Consider the following 17507-nt stretch of genomic DNA (forward strand, 5'->3'; position numbering starts at 1 on the left):
TTATAGTTGTATTATACAAATATTTTAGAAATAAAGGAGTTCTTTTTTTTTTTTTTTTTTGCTTAAAATGGAGGTGGAGTTTTTAGAGGAAAAAATAACACCACGAATTAACACGTGTCATTCCAGGTGTCTGTTTTAGTATTATGTTATTGATGTTATTGATTACTATAAGTTAAGCAACACATTTTCAATACCAGAGTTCTTTAAAGTATAAATAAAAAACTTCGCGTAATAAATAAAGAAGAATTAAAAAAAAATGAAGTTATGTTGTGTTTCTGGTTTCTTTTCCACTTCTTTGCACCCATTGATCCCTCCAAAATAGAAATCTATAAATGAAAGAAAGCAGTCAAGAATTCTAAGCATCTACTAATTACACCTTTCACGATGACGACCCGAAAATCAAATAGATCAATTACAGAAAAAATTGTAGCAGCTTGTTTTTTCTGGTTGACTGTCCACAAACAAGCTCAAACAAATGAGAACGATTGGCTGTCAGGATGTGCTGCCTTTCTCTCATACAAGATACATCAATCAGTTAGCTTGAAAGTAGTCGTAGCTCGTATAATTGAGCACCCTTCCAACAAATTTCAAACTTTCATCACAACGGCTGTACACCTCAGAAAACTGAAATAACTCGACACCAAAACTGGCCCCGAAAACCCACTAACTGTAGAAAGCAATACATGATGCACTAAACCAGTGAGTCGGGAAGAATGTGAATTGAACAATTCAACTGACTTTCTTACTCTAATGTTCATCTTGTCTCCGGTCTCTCTATATCATGCACGTCTACAGGTTCTGGGAATATCTCCCTAGATTGCCGCCGTTGTGAGGACGAATTATCATTGCCGCCAACTTGCCCACTGCCTTGAGACCCAGATGTACCCGACCGTTTAAGACTGCCTGTTCCTTCAACTCGGGGAGCAGGAGGGGCAGCACCCACATCTAAGCTTTGCCTCCAACTTCCAAATACTGATGCATTCCAAGATCCTCTGGAAGAAGTCGTTCTAAGCCTTCCAGAACCAATATTTTCTTCTCTTACCACCTTTAATGGGTTTTCCAATGCTCTAAGAATATATCTCATGAGGGGCCGCCTTGAAGGTTTTGGATTGAGGCACGATCTAGCAACAATAGCCATTGCCCAAACTTCTTCAAGGAGGTCTTCGTCATATATCAAAGAGGGGTCCACAATTTTTGTTACGAGTTCCTTGTCATACATATTTATACAGGGCAATGTTTGATCCATCCATTCCTTCATACTGGTATCGTTTGATGAGCTTATGCCAAGTTTGCCAGTGACTAGCTCAAGTAACACCTTTCCAAAGCAGTAAATATCATATGCACAAGTCGATGTCTGAGAGCCTGGAATGAACAAATGTATGTTACTGACGAAGTCTTTTCAGATTAACAAGTCAACAGAAATTTCATGCAAATCTGATTAAAGGCAATTGTTCAAGTTGCACATCCTCCCCACATCACAAAAATTAACAAAAGGCTAATGTGACTTTCTTTTCTTTTTTTATTAGAAAGCTTAGAGGTTCCACATATACCAGACAACTAGCCACCTGCATTTCCTACAAATTACCTAAGTATTGCATTACAAAACTACAATGGGGAAAAACAACTCAAATACAATGACCAAAGATAGCTACAGTAAAAATGAGAGAAGTATATGATAATGCCACAATAACCGAATATAGAAAACCATCTATGGCCCACAAAATCTTAATCTAACGACCAAAGTTCACGAAGACTATTTGGTCTTTAAAAATAAAAATTAAAAAGCGCAAAGACAATTGGTATAAAAGATAACAAAAACTCCATAGGGTCAAATGCAACCTGAATATTCTTCTAAGTTCTAGAACAGTGGAATCTAAAGTTTACTGATCATCCATCCTAACATCAATTTATTTCAATTGTGCTGTTCAATGTCATAGGGCATAACCCATCTTGGAAGAATTAGTAAGTCAAGTGATTTTCAAGAAATAAGGAGTACACGTAATTTTTATCATACGTGATAAAACTAATTAACTATCTGTTAGACCAAAGAGGCATTCAGAAATCTCCAACAAAATCGTAGCATTAATCTCTTATCTCTTAATATTGACAGCAGGGAAAACTAATGATAATAAAATTCAAATGCGGTTGACATACCTGATGGCCCTTGTTCAGAGGTCCTGCAGATAAATAAGCAAACCAAAAGTTAATATAGCTTCATGTTAAGTCTTTTAAAGAACACATGAAGCAGCAGATGAGGTACATAGTCAACATAGACAATTGGACACTTGATCTCGATTAGTAGAAAAAAAGAAGGCCAGTTAAAAAGAAGCAATGACTGCAATGCTTCTGAAGAAGAGAAGACTAGTTTAAAAGACACGAAAACTGCAGTGCTTCTGACAAAGGGAAGACCAATTTTAAAGAAGCAAAAAAGAAACAAAACAACATATAAAAGGACATAACATCATTCTTTAGTAGCCAATTCCCTGATGATTCCAACAACAGAATATGATTTTGACTTAGGACAGAAGTCCATTGTAGTTTTGCATGCATATGGTTCGCAGTTTAAAAACCCTAGCACATTAGCTGTCAGTAGATGTGCTAATAACACAAAAGGTATACTTACTGTGGCAACCGCAACAATCTTGTAATGACACCAGGCTGACTATCTCCCTCTTGTATGCAAACATCATTGAGACTGCCAAGTCTTACTTCAAATTTATCATCAAGGAGTATGCTGCTTGCTTGTATATCCCTTAAAGAAGAAAGAGTAAACAAGATTACGGTGTGCAACAAATTAATGATATATTCACCAGTACATAAACAGGACTGCCTAAGGAAAGGCACAGAGACAGCTCTGATCTATGAAGCTTTATCCTGAGGGTTGAGGCACACCTCTAAAACACCTTAAAACTGTTTTTAAAAAAGCATGCTGCTACTAATGGAACTTTTAGAAGAGTCAAAAGGAGTAAAAATGTAGTTATTCTAACCTTGTAAAAAATTCAGTGATTATATTGTGTATGATATATATAGTCTTTGTTTCTTAAGCGCACTTTTTAGTGTATCTTTAGTTCTTTACAAAGAATAAAGGCTCTTTTAAATTATTCTACAATTTCTTGACTTATATGACGTTGATGGAGAAAACAATTTTAAAAACAGTGGCTCTATGACAATTAAACCAGAAAAACCTATAGAGTTAAATTCTCACATAGCAATAGCAAAAGTGAATCCTCTACTTTTGTCAGATACAGGCATACAGCCCTTTATTCAGAAAAGGTCCAATTTGATGGATGTAGAAACGCAACACCAAACAAGAGAACACAGTCAGCCATTGAGGCACCTTAAGATAGTCATAGAGGTGAACATATTGCTAGATACCCCTTTCCAAGTGCTAAAACCCAATCACACGGATTGAAAAGAACAAGAAAATAATCAAAATATAATCCTTTCGTAACAGAAGAGGATATGCCAGAAATAAAACATAGAGATGGCCAAAAAAAAAATATACAACCTGAGGAGATTAAAAAAAAGAATAGGAAAACAAGTTACCTGTGTACAAACGGTGGTGTACATTCATGATGTAGGTAACATAGACCCTCTGCTACTCCTATGGCTATCTTTAGTCTTGTTATCCAATCAAGGGATTGCAAAGTGTCATCGGTATTGACCTTCCTGAACAAGGAACTTGATAAGTCTGCATTTGGCATGTACTTGTAAACAAGGTATTTCTCATTTTCCTGATCCAAGCAGTAACCCAAGAGCGGAACCAATCTGGGATGTGTTATTTTACTGAAAAAGTCCAACTCTACAAGGTACGACTCCCTTTTTACTGAATTCAAGTTGATTTTTTTAACCACCACAGAGATACCACCTTCAATTAGACCTCGGTACAAATCACCAGAATGCCCATTTTTAATGAGATTTAAATCACTGAAGTTGCTTGTAGCATCAACCAGCTGCTGATATGTAAATGATTCTCCCAAACTTGAAAAATTAATAGCAACTCCTGGTGAAGGAGGAACAGTTCCAGTGGGAGGAATTGGACCCACACCGTTCCCTCTTTGCCTTGTACCATGCCTCCTTCGGGTGCATATGAACAGTATCAATAGCAAAAGCAACAACAGCAATAGACCAATGCCACCCAAAACTGCAGCCAATATAATAGTGCGCTTGTGACTCTTTTTCTTAGGCACTTGTCCTGCCCCCGGAGTGACATCAGAACTTGGATGCCCAAAGTTGTCGAAAACCAAATCCTTAGAAGCATAAAACGAAGAACATTCCTCCTCTGTCCTCTGACCTGTAGCCTGTTGCAGACAATTGGCTCTAACAGATGCACCATCGTTCACATATTCTGGTAATTTGCCCTCAAAATAATTGCCAGATATATCAATTGAACTAAATTTCTGGAGCACCAAATTTAGTCCCCCATAAAACTCATTATTAGAAAGATTAAGCACTGCAGCAGTGGCATTGCGACTCAAGGTAATGTTCGGAAGAATACCCGTAAAGGTGTTTCTAGAGATATCAACAAGCCGCAATGCAGAGAGTGACCACAATGCATCAGGAACAACACCCGTAAAGTTGTTGTGGCTCAAATCCACAATCTCCAACCTGGTCAAAGCTGGAAACAAATCATCTGGCAGAGACCCTGAAAGTTTATTGTTCCCTAAAACCATCGTTCTCAATCTCCGCATTCCTCTAAATTCCAGAGGCAATGAATTCACCAAAGAGTTAAAGCTCAGGTCAAGGTCAACCAGACCTCTAAGATCACCAAGTTGAGGAGGAATAACAGACATAAGACTATTATTGGATAAATTCAAAGTCCTGAGATTCTGCAAAACCCCTAGACCACGAGGGATCGGCCTGGAGAGGGAATTCGATGACATATCAAGAAACGAGAGGTTCCTAAGCGACGAAAAGGAATCCGGAATTGACCCATTAAGCGAATTGTGGGAAAGATCAAGGATGTTAAGGTTCACCAATTGACCCAAAGTAGAGGGGACAACACCACTAAGATCATTACTAGACAAATCCAAAGTTGTTAACCTAGTCAACCTCCCCAAGCTCAAAGGTATACTACCATTAATAGAACAAGAATGAAGATCAAGCACCTGCAAACTACCCAACCTAAAACCAAACCATTCGGGTATTCGACCCGGGAGCTCGAACAACGAGGCATTAAACGACACTAAATTGGTCAAATTACCAAGAGCATCAACATCAAATTGAGGGTTTAGACCCCCAATTCTAGTTCTTCTAAACCCTGAAATATTAATCCCAATAACAGAACCATTACTACTACATTCAATTCCTTTCCAAGATGAACATGGGTCTGGCTTAATCGGCCAGTCCCTTGCTCGGAGACCGAGTGACGATCTGAGTTGAATCAGTGCAACTCGCTCAGACGGCACAGTAACTCGTGGTTGCTGCTGTTGACCAACAACCAAAACCAATGTACTCCCAAATCTCAACAACCAACACCACAATAACACTAATTCTATAAAAATTAACAAATTGGGTTTTCTAAATCCACCCATTTTCAAGCAACCAACAACAACAACAACAATATACAAAAATTAAGTTTTAGTGATCTACACATCTTTTCTTTTCTTTGTTGTTGCTCAACTCACTCCCATTTTTATGCAACAGTTTTTTGATAAACAACAACATCAACAACAATGCTCAATTGCATAAAAAAATTAAAACAAAAAATTATAAAGATTTCAACTTTTTTATTTCTAGAGAGAGAAATAAAAATTAGAAGAAAAAATAAATAAATTATGTAGGTGAGCTTCTTAAATTACCTCAATTTTGAGAAGCTTGAGTAGTGAAAAATCAAGCTTTACTTCTTTCCCACCAACTATTTTCTATCTCTCTCTAGAAAAAATTAATTAAATTCTTGGAATTTCTTGGTTGACAATGGGGTTTTGTGAGAGAAAGAGTATTTTCAGATCATATAATTAATTTTTTTTAAAATACGTAGTAAACAATTATATGGGTATTAACATAAATATTAATGGGAAATTAATATTGTGGTAGGAGAGAGAAAGAGAGAGAGGAGAGAGATTTAGATGGCTTGATTTGAAGTTGGGCTGGTCAAGCCGTCTGTTTAAAAAAAATTTAAAAAAATTAAGAAATTTATTTATTTGTTTAATTCATTTTATTTGAAAATGTCACTCTCTAACACACAAAGGCACAGCCTACTTTAATTACCAAAAAGTTTTTTAAAAAAGAAGACTCTTTTTAGGATAATGACATGCAACTCTTTGGTTTATATACTCTTTGATTTTCTCTTTGCTTTGTTGTTGTCATAATTGGTTGGAGGACTATAGAAAAGTCAAAAACAAATAGCAAATTGTAAAATATTGTGATTTTTTTTTTTATATAAACAAATTAGTAGTCATTATTTAAGTTGGCAATTTGTTTTTAGTATTGAAAAGGTCTTAATAAATGTACATACTTTTTTTTTTTTTTTTTAACAAATTTTGGGTTGTATAAAATAGTGAACTATTTGAATAAAAAATGTTTAGTGTATAAGTGGAATATATTCAAATTTTACTGTTCATCCTTTGACAAGATTTATCTAAATTAGGGTTGCAAACTATAAATTTTTTTCTCCATAAAAGAATACTCCGTAATTACTTAATGATGAAGTGCGTGTTAGCTAAAATAATAGTCTCACTATATTTTTACTTGCTATTATTGAAATAAGTAACAATATAAACATGTATTCAACTAAAATAAGAGAGTTAGTAGTAATTCATGTATAAGACGGTAATGTTTTTAGTCATGAGAGTTAGTACAAAGGACTTTCGTTTGTGTTTTTCATAAACTCATTTTTATTGGTGAGATCATACACTAATTTTGACATTATTTCTTAAGAAAAAACAACGTTTTGATTATCATCCAAAGAATTCTACTTTTAGAAACAAATACTCCATAACAAGATAGTCCAAGTAATGAAATCATATCATATCTTTTATTAATCATATTAGATGTTTCTATACCTTTTAGCCAGAAAGATTTTGGAAACATATCCCTCAAAGACCACAATCCTATGCCCAAATCAATACTTACTAATGGTCATAGACTCATTATATAATTGACCAGTCCTAGAAAAGGGTAGAAACTCGATTTATTCATATAAAAAACAGGGAATTAAATAAATTGATTAGTTATATTGGTTTTATACATAGTATACTTGGTATTAGCATTTTCAGATGGCAATGAAGAAGTTATGTCTTTGGTGAGGACAAAAAAGTGGTGTAATTTGCCGATTACAATCCGATGATGTACGGGGAGTAGTATAGTGTTTCGTATTATTTTAGTGTTTAGAGAGTCACAAATAACAATAATAATGCGAGATTCAGGTTGCTTGAACTCCGATAACAGGCATATGTTATGGCAACATATAGTTGACTTTCCGGTGATGCTGCTAAAGACAGCTAAGCTATGTTATTTGGGTCGATCTAGTGATGGACCTTGTAATATTTTGATATGCTCTAAATAAAATACTTTACTGTATAGTGGTACATAATTAATGCAAATCTTTGACAAAAATCACAACATTACATGCCTGAAAATTCATATAGGACCAATAAACTTCTGCAGCATTTGTTTTCAAAATTTCCAATTAATAATAATCAATAATAAGGTTGAAAGTTTGACAAAATAAAAGTGATGCATTTTTGCCCTTCATACTCCTAACAATATTTCAATTAATACGTACTCCGTATTTTCTACGGCATGTGTACTCTTTTACGGCGTTTTAATTCTTTCAAATACTCATATAATATATGATGACCAAAAAACATGTATAAATATTTGCACCAATTAAGGAATAAAAACCATGTATAAATATATGAATAACATATTAACATGTAGTGTATAAACTACTAGTATAATTTTTGGTGCAAAGAAAATTTCAAGGGCATATGCATGAATAAATGTTATTATGTGGATTTTTGGTAGACGTGATACTTGAAATCAACTACTTGTATATTTTATAATTTACAAAGCTACATCCCGTATTCGATCTCTCGCAACAACAATTGGGAGGAGAATGTAACCTAATCACCCAAAACTGATCCCAAATTCAAATTAGCTAATAAGGTGAATTGGGTGGAACACCAAAAAAAAATCTAAATATACTTATTTGTAAGAACAACATATCTTGCACTAATTTACATGAAACAATTTTGATGAGCTACTCGTAATAACTACCTGAACAATTCTACCAAATACTTATTACTCGGTAAAATTATTCAAACTAGGAATTGAAATTTTACAATATTTAGTGACTAATTTATGAGTAATTTATTACTAAAGTACTCCGTATTACTTTAGTGATAAACTCCTACATAGTACGTAGTAATTTGAATGAAATGAACACATATTTGTACAGGCCAAGAGATAAATATTTACTCCATACATGGATATTTCATATTTGTGGACGTTGTGGTAAATTATGATTTAATTTTCCCATGACTAAAGCTTCTTAATTTCAACTATATATTAATTAAAAAGGCAAAGATATTTATTAATTCATTATTTGCTTATTTGGAATTCAAAGGAGTACTACCAGTGCTGCGATGAATAAAGAGCTATCTATCAGATTAGTCTACTGTAGTACTGTATAAATATGCTGTTGCTGCTCTAGTTAAAATGGGAGGCCAGCCAACGGTCTTAATTATATAATTAAGATTTGTAAAAGAGAATTTCTTATGCTGCTTGCCATTTTATCCATTTTAAGTAACCTGTATTTCCTCTCAAAAAAGTTTAGAACAATTAATTGTACTTTTCTTCAATTTTTAAAATGCAAAAGCTAACGAACTCTGGGCGTGTTGGATAAGGTGGCTAAAAGTAGAAAGATTAAATTAAAAATTAACATAATTACACCGACTCGTGATTTTGTCATACTTTCCCAAATTAATACCACTTTAGGTGATATTTTAAATGCTTATCCAACGCCCCCGGGGCCGTTCGTTAGCAAGATCCTTTTTAAAATATATACAAGTTTATATTTGAAGACTTATTTATTCGTTTGTGCTTATGATAATCAATAATAAATACTTAGAAATACTTTCTCCTTTTCTTTTTATGTTCGTGGTGTTGGAAATTAAACTTATAAATATTCATCACAAATTGAGAGAATCTTATTCCCCAAACACAAGAAAGACATGGTCATACTATTGATTCTTATTTAATCTAATAAGTATTTTAAGAATATTGCTTTTATAATTTTTACTTATATGTAACCAAACTAAAAATTTAAATGGTCAAACATATACAGAGTACGTTGATAAAATAGTTCGTATACATAGCCAAACTAAGAACATCAAACACATATATAAGAGGGAGTAATGGATTGGTTGAAGCTCTATAGAAAGCTCCCTTTCCCTCTCCCAGGCCGGGAATTCTGTATGCATCATCATATCCTTGATCCTACATTTAATCACTATTTTTCCCATACTTGAGATCCTAGCTATAGTCAACAGTCTCAACACTCAACATAACAAACATTAGGAAATAGGAACCAAGGAAATAATTATCTTTTATAAATTTCTTGTACATTTGTATTGATCATTTCTTAAAAGCTCAGCTAATTCTACATATTGTAATGATTTTGTGATAATTATATAGATAGAAAGTCACAACGATAAATAAAGTAGACTAATGGATAATATTTGATTTTAGATCTTGAATACCGTCCCTAATAACCTTAACCAACTTACACATTTTATCTGCCAAAAAAAATACACAGATTAAATAAATACTTCCATACAACATAATACTACGTATAATTAATGTCAATTGCAGGCGAAATCCTTAAATAAGAGGGTATATATTACTTGTATATATATGTATAGGCCACAACAACCTTTTTTTCTTGTTTTTTTTCTTTTTTGACAAAGCCTCAACAACCAACTGATCGATGACAATTAGAATGTCCATTTTTTGTGTTTTCTACTGTTTCCAAACTGCCCTTTATTTTCTTCTTCTTCTTCTTCTTTTAATTTTTTTTTACTAAAATGCATTTTTCATGCCAAATATTACTATCACATCAAAGATATACGTGTACTTGACAGGCATGACAAAGTCATACTAGTATTTAAATTTAAGCACTAGTATTATACTTACATTATACTTTGCTGCCATCAAAAAATATTACTTCACTATAAAATTAAATTATGACATCAATTTTCCATGGCTAGTAATTAAAATGTTTTTCAATGTGCTAAAAAGTTAAATTAGTAATTTATGTGAAAATTACACGTTATTTATTGTGATCTGTACTTAACATTTTACTTTTAATCGCTTTTAATTTATTATTCATGATCGTTCAAAGCTTCAATTGATACAGAATGTTAACCAGACCGTCCGGACATGTAAGTCCTATCATATCTCCTATTTCTACTACTAGTAACAAAAGTTTCATAAATTACAAACATTGACTTCCTCACCTTAGCTAGTAAATGATGTTAGATAACAGTTGGTAAATTTTGCTCTAAAAAAAATCTAGAAAATTCATGAATGGTCCAAAACAAGCATATTGATTGTGGAATACCTACCAATAGATGAATCATAAATCTCTCCTGAACTGTCATTGAATGTTATAAGAGGATTTCAGACAGAATTCATGCCCTAGCTCTTCTACTGACTTTTGTGTTGTATGTGTCATGGAAATAACTAGCTAGGAATTAACTTTTGCCAAATATAAGTGGAATACTTTTTTACATGAATGTGGGTTTTTATAGTTTTTATTTTTTTATTTTCATTTTATGGTACATTGTTCTCCACTAAAAAAAAATTCCCACTTTTAAAGGTAATCTACCACATATATATGGTGCTAGGCGTGTCACCGTGTCAGTGTATAATCTATTATTTTAAGGGATTTTATTAATTGTTCTTGTATACTTCTTCATTTTCTTTAATTTATAACGACATGAATAGATGGAATATACGATTCATAACGAGATGAAAGAGAAAAGAAGAGAAACCTGAGTGATTAGGTTAGAAAATAGAGGATTACATCGGAATTAAATCACTATTATGATGAAAGTAATATTATACACTAGGGTGCATGGTGCACCCAAGAGTTTTTTTTACTCATTTGATGATCAATGAGCAAACAATATCCTTAGGGGCACTGTGCACCCAGATGTACATAACAATGCAAACTCTCCTATTATAACTTCGAAACAAGATTTCCTTAATATTGAAACAAAGTGTATGTTATGTAAATCGATCGAACATTCCCGGCCTATTGATATATAACTATTTTCGTAATCATAAACTTAATTATTTATTTATATATAAGGAGTAACTATCTTTAACCTTATGAATAATGTACTCTAAACATTTCAACAATTGCATCTCATTATTGCCTATACGAAAGTAGTCATTCACTACAAAGCAAGGCTTACTTCTTAACACACTTGATAATAAGTTTCTTATCTCATATCTCGGATATATGGAGTTCGAATATTGTCACAAGAGATTAAGTGCATGACGGTAGATATGTCCGACCCCTACCTTTTTCCGGCCCCTACTTCTAATTGTGTGGCCCATAATGATAAAAATAATCATTATGTTGGCTTAAATAATTCAATGATAAGTGTATAACCTTATGCAAGAATTTTACTCCCTAGGTCATACATTTCATTATAATCTCTTTCACTTAACTCTTACTCCTTTATACCATGCATGTTTATGTTGGTCTTCTTCGAAAATAGTAACCTTCTGCTGTAATTCAAACCAATAATATAGAAGTATGTAGCTATCCTTGGATTCTTAAGATACTTAAGGAAGATCCTCTTTTTCTTTAAGCACAATCATTTCCAAAAAGCAAAACTTTGATGAAATAAAGGGGCATTATTACTAACCTATTACTGGTATTTATATTAGTACTATATTTTATTGTTCAAGGAATCTTTTCTTTTTATTATTTTGGTGAACCGTTGCTTTTCCACGCTTTGTCAAATTATTTGTCACTTATCTAATCACACCACATAATTGTTGTATATTATTATTAATAGAAGCTTAACTATATAGCATACTTTGATCATGTCTTAACATCCAATAATAATACTATTTCTAAGATAAGATAAGTACCATTATGCCTACTTTAGTTATTCATTGCTTATTTATAATTTTTAATTGTATAATTAATGGGTAGTACTTGAAAGCCAACTTTTAGTCTAGCTTAGCAAGGAAAAAAAGGGCCTTTAATTCATTTAGTTATACGAAGTAGCTTTCTCGTTAAGTAATCCTTGTTTCTCTTCCAAATGATGATATGATATATGCATTAAAAAAAAATATTTTTTTTTTTTTTTTTAATGCAAGAATAACAAAATATAGTTTTGAATTAGTTAAATGTTGCATATTTTGCTGTAGATTTTCTAACAAGTACTTCTAATTTTTGAAAAAAATAAAACCTATTGATTTACATGGCGGCATGCCACTATATATGTAGGGCTTATTCTGATTTACTAAAGTGAACTGAATATTTTATAAGAGAAGGAAATTAAGAACTGAACTAAACTGAACTGAAAATAAGCTAAAGAGACCCATAATGTTTATGGCAACATACCTTGTAAGCAAGGTGATAAATTTTTTGAATTTATATGTGATTTTGCAAAGAAAATAAATTAAATTATTGCATACTATATAATATATTATGTATACTTGTAATATGTCTTTAAAAAATTAATTTTTCATCTTGAAGTCTTATTCCATGAACTTAATTACTACTTTCGACGATACATTCATGAAAAAATTACGCAAATGCACAATTATATTTCATCACATACATATTGGCAAAATATATACTTCCACATGAAATTACATACGAGTATATTTATTGTTAAATTTGTTTATTTTAATAATTTAACTAGTTCAATTTTAAGAAAATCAATAGAAAAAGTCCCATTTTTTAGGTAGTACGTGGTCCTCTATAGCTTTGTCTTGAAATAATTGGTTTTCATGCCATTCCATTTGTCTATAAAAAGTACAATTCCTAAGGACAAACATGAACTAATAAAAAATTTAAGGGAACATGCATTCCACTTAAGCAGTATCAAATATCTTTATCACCAAAACCCTATTTAATTTGAAAGAAGAAAAAGGACAATCTTAATAATATAATACTCCATTAATTTTCTAATGGTAAATTAGTATTCCTGTGGACTGCTCTCTTTTCAAAGTAAAACTTCATAAATCTATGAACATACTTATATTCCTAAATCACAATAACTAATCCCTATTCACTGCCAAGGGGTAATATAATGATGATTTTTTTAAGGTTCGATTTTTGTAATATCTTTTTTTACTGTTATTTTTATAGATAGTGATAAACTACAATAGTGATGGAGAATGGAATTACTGTATGTGTAATTTGCAAGGAACATCTTATAAATTTCGTTTTTTTTTTTTTTTTTTTTTTTTTTTTTTTTTTTTTTTTTTTTGAGGAAATTATATATTTCGTATATATATACTGTATACTAATGTTTATGGCAATGTAACTTTATTTATTCTTGGCCTCTAATTTCTTTTTAAATTATATTTAATAAGTTAATTGATGGACTCAAATCCTATCAATAATTTGATGTTCTACCATCATCAATATATATTTCCACGTACGATTGTAGACTCAAATCCAAACTTACAATTAGTTGGGATACAATGTGACCACATGTGAGAAAATAATTATAATTAAAATATACCCACGTGCATCCAACTACTCACAAACTCAAAATCCCACATACAAATTAATTTATTAAAGATCTAGCTACAAAGTGAGATTTAGTACTAATTTATGAAACTAATAAAGCCCAAGAACTTTAGGTTAAAAAGTAAGCTCAATGATTAAAGGAAGCTAACCTAGATACAAGTGGATTTCCATTAGCCACTTAATTATATGAATAATACGGAGTATTGCATTATATGTGTGACATGTACATACATTAATTAATGTTTTAATATATGATGTTACATATAAAAAAATGATGACAGATGAGCCAAGTAGGCTAGTGGTTAGCCTTTTTGCTAAGCTAGCTCTTTGATTATTCTTCTTCATTGATTGCTAATTATGCAGGTGACTTATTAGTGAACCTTCCTTAATCAGTGATTGAACATGGAGCATTTGGTGCTTCTGACCCAAAAGTAAACTAATGGAGTATAAGTACATTAAACTTATTATCTTTTTGCCATAATACAACTTGTTAGTTCGGATTTACTACATACACTAGCTAGTACACTATAGCATAATGTGTCCTGTTATCGCGTTATAAGACATTAAATGTTTTTTAAAAAAATAAAATAAAAGGAGGAAACCGTCAAAGATTGAATTTTCTTTTTAAAATTAAATAGTGCCATATTGATAATAAGCCATTGATATATCATCAGTCAAAAATGAAGAAAACATCAAATATTACTTAAAAGATAGAAAAACTAATAGTATTATATAGAAGTATATTTTATTTTATTCCTAAAAAATAAAGGAAAGATATTCAACTAACTAAATTTGATAAATAATAAAAACAATTAAAAAAAAAATACATTAATAACTAAAAAACAAAGGATAAAATTCAAAGTCATGGAATTGTAGTAATCAAATTTGATTTCAAACAGTCAAATATTATTTATACTTATAAGTTTTATATCCATTGATTGTATTTCTTCACACTACTAATTATGATCTTAGCTTGATAGTACAAAGGATGACTCTATTTTAATTTTTTTTAATATTATGATTTCATATGGATCAAATTGTATGCATCACTTAGCTTGTTGAATACTTCAATTGGTATGTGAAATGTCGAAAAACTTGACCTTAAGATAGTTTGATTGATAACTAGGATGTGTTAAAAAAAAAAAAATGATAACTAGGATTGGAGTACGTACCATCATTATGATTTATGAGGTTGAATGAAGTACTAGTATCACTTTCCATGAATCACTTGTTGAATACTACTTTGTATGTAAAATTGCAATAAATTAAACTTGAAATTAAGATTGATAATAGATTAATTGATAAGTAGATACCGTCATTATGATTAATTTATGAGGTTGAATGAAGTACTATTGTACTAACTAAAAAAACTAAACATGGTGAAAATATATGCAGATCAGATCAAATGGGCCTCAATAAACAAAATTAACGCAAGAAGCTAGCTAGTGAAGTATTCACTGGCTAACTTGCATTAATTTTGCAGACTAGATAATTAGATTAACAAGTACTTAGTAGATAGTTTGGTAGTAAATTACTAAATTGCATGTATACGTGGTCCTTTAGGGGGATATGGATAATATTGTAGGAAAATGACATCAAGTTATTAATGCTAAAATATCTAGTGTAACTATATTGTACAATTTACATGGTGTAAATGTGTAGTTAAGTAGTAGCCCTAGTTGGTATAAAGTCATTGAAGTTTCTCTCTTTTTTTTCTCTTTTTTTTTTTTTTTATTTTTTTCTTTCTTTGGCATATCTCAATTTTAATCAATTTAAATTCCATAAAAAAAAAATTAAAAAAGTAAAATGAAATCGTTAGAAATTAGATATATACCAATAAAAAGTTAGGAAAATGTTTTACTCATATCTTAAAAATTGTCACTCGGACGCCTTTTTCAATATACAATTTATATGTCTATATTGTACTCATACAATTTACTTAACCTGTTCAATGGAGGCGCTCTCTTTATCAAAGAAATCTCTGAATTGATGGAGGCCGCCTCTGACTCTCTGAGGTGGTCTCTTTGGCTTATCATAATAGGTGCCTTTGTCATTTTTTGTATTAGTAAAAGTTTAGTCTAAATGTGTAATGTTAAAACATTTAACCATGAAGTCAAACACCACTAATTGCCGTTTAAAAGTATGATTCATTTATCCTTTTCCATCACTTTTAACTAAGAACTGAAGTTCAGCAAAAAGCTTTGGATTAACTTAAGTCAAATTTTTTGACAAGTAGATGACTATCATGAAAGAAATTTATTTTAATAACAAGAAACTTCAAATCTACCAAGTTTTTTCCGATTATATATTTAAATAATTAAGTCAAGCTTTCATCAATAACGACTTCATGCAAAAGCTGAGCGGAAACTAAAAAATATCTTTATCTTATAAATATTAAAGTTTTCATCATACCAAAAATTTGTTGAACAATTAATTTTGAGTAATATAAAGTCAATAAGCTGAAAAGGTATCTAGGATAAATGTGGATTAACATTTAACACGTTTACTAGAAAAGTAAAGATTTGACGACCAATTCTATGGAAATAGATGGACTAAAAAACTGTCAAAACTTTTTAATAAATCTTTTGATTTTTCTTTTTAAATACTATTTGAGTTTTCTTTTAAAATACATACTCTGTGACGATATACAAAGTATACACTTATATCATATTATTATACGGGCATACCTGAGAGTCTAGAAGAGCACGACAAAATGATTGTTGATACGTAATAATAATTAATATTTATATATCTTAGTCAAATACACGTAATTAAGTTTTAATTTCAAGCCGTTATATATATTATTGTTCTTCCAGTTAGGTGAGAAATAAGAAAACATACAATTGTTGGTTGAGAGTGATGTGCCAACAGCCTACTACTGTCTATTATTTGGTTAAGAATTTGAAGCAATCTTAATATTTGTATGTATGCCTACTATAAGCAACCTATAATATTCAAACATTGGCCCAACAATCCTTTTTGGAGCTTATAGTTTGGAACAAGGAAAAGAAAGAGCATATCAGCATAATATGCACACATAGTGCCAACTGCTAAGAGTACTGCATGTCAACTACAAATTTACCCAATAGTAGCATTTTCGAGTAAAATTAACAAGTTTGATTGTGTATAGGTATATGTTGACATGTCGTGTTACATTAGGTTTATGTTTACACAAAATGACGACGCACATTTTTTTCTTGGTGGATTCACACGATGACGCAAATACATAAGCTATTCTCATCACAGTTGTCCTTATCATATATTTCTCATTTCATACTAATGTAAAACAATTACTTGATGATACCAAGAGTAACATATTTATTGTGAGCTAACTCGCATGTACGCTCAGCAAGATATTGATGCGAAAATACAACATATATATTACTTGTATTGTGTATTTGTGTTGGTTGTTAAAACTTCATTCACTAACTATGCTCAAAGAATATGGAAAATAAATAAATAATTGATAGTAATTGATTTATGCCAATGTCAATTTGTCACAATTCACAAGGCTCAAAACTCACAAATGAGAAATTGTTGATTAATACAAAAACCCACTCAAGGAGTCAAGGCCCACTACAGCTATACCCACTCAAGGCCCAACTATCATTTATGGACTGATTAGACTCTACGATTTTTGGGCCTCCAACCAGCTTAGATCATTTTGCATTTCGATGGTCATTTAACCATTTGATTATCCAAAAATAAAATCTCGAGCTAATCGGCCTTAAAAATGGCTTTACTTTTGCTTTCTCTTATTTTTAAGGTTTCATTTGTT

The 17507-nt window shown here is 31.3% G+C and overlaps 1 protein-coding gene across 1 annotated transcript; it reads right to left on the reverse strand.

Annotated features, from left to right (window-relative positions):
* Positions 1-209: 209 nt before the first annotated feature.
* LOC145588138 (putative LRR receptor-like serine/threonine-protein kinase At2g16250) lies at positions 210-6158 on the reverse strand. Its single transcript, XM_081644783.1, has 4 exons — positions 3547-6158; positions 2624-2752; positions 2155-2177; positions 210-1362 (listed from the first exon to the last, which is right to left on the reverse strand). The coding sequence occupies exons 1-4, from the start codon at positions 5532-5534 to the stop codon at positions 755-757; spliced, it is 2748 nt and encodes a 915-aa protein (XP_081500909.1). The 5' UTR covers positions 5535-6158; the 3' UTR covers positions 210-754.
* Positions 6159-17507: the final 11349 nt, after the last annotated feature.

This window comes from Chenopodium album, chromosome 17 (assembly GCF_948465745.1).
Source record: "Chenopodium album chromosome 17, dcCheAlbu1.1, whole genome shotgun sequence".
NCBI lineage: Eukaryota > Viridiplantae > Streptophyta > Magnoliopsida > Caryophyllales > Amaranthaceae > Chenopodium > Chenopodium album.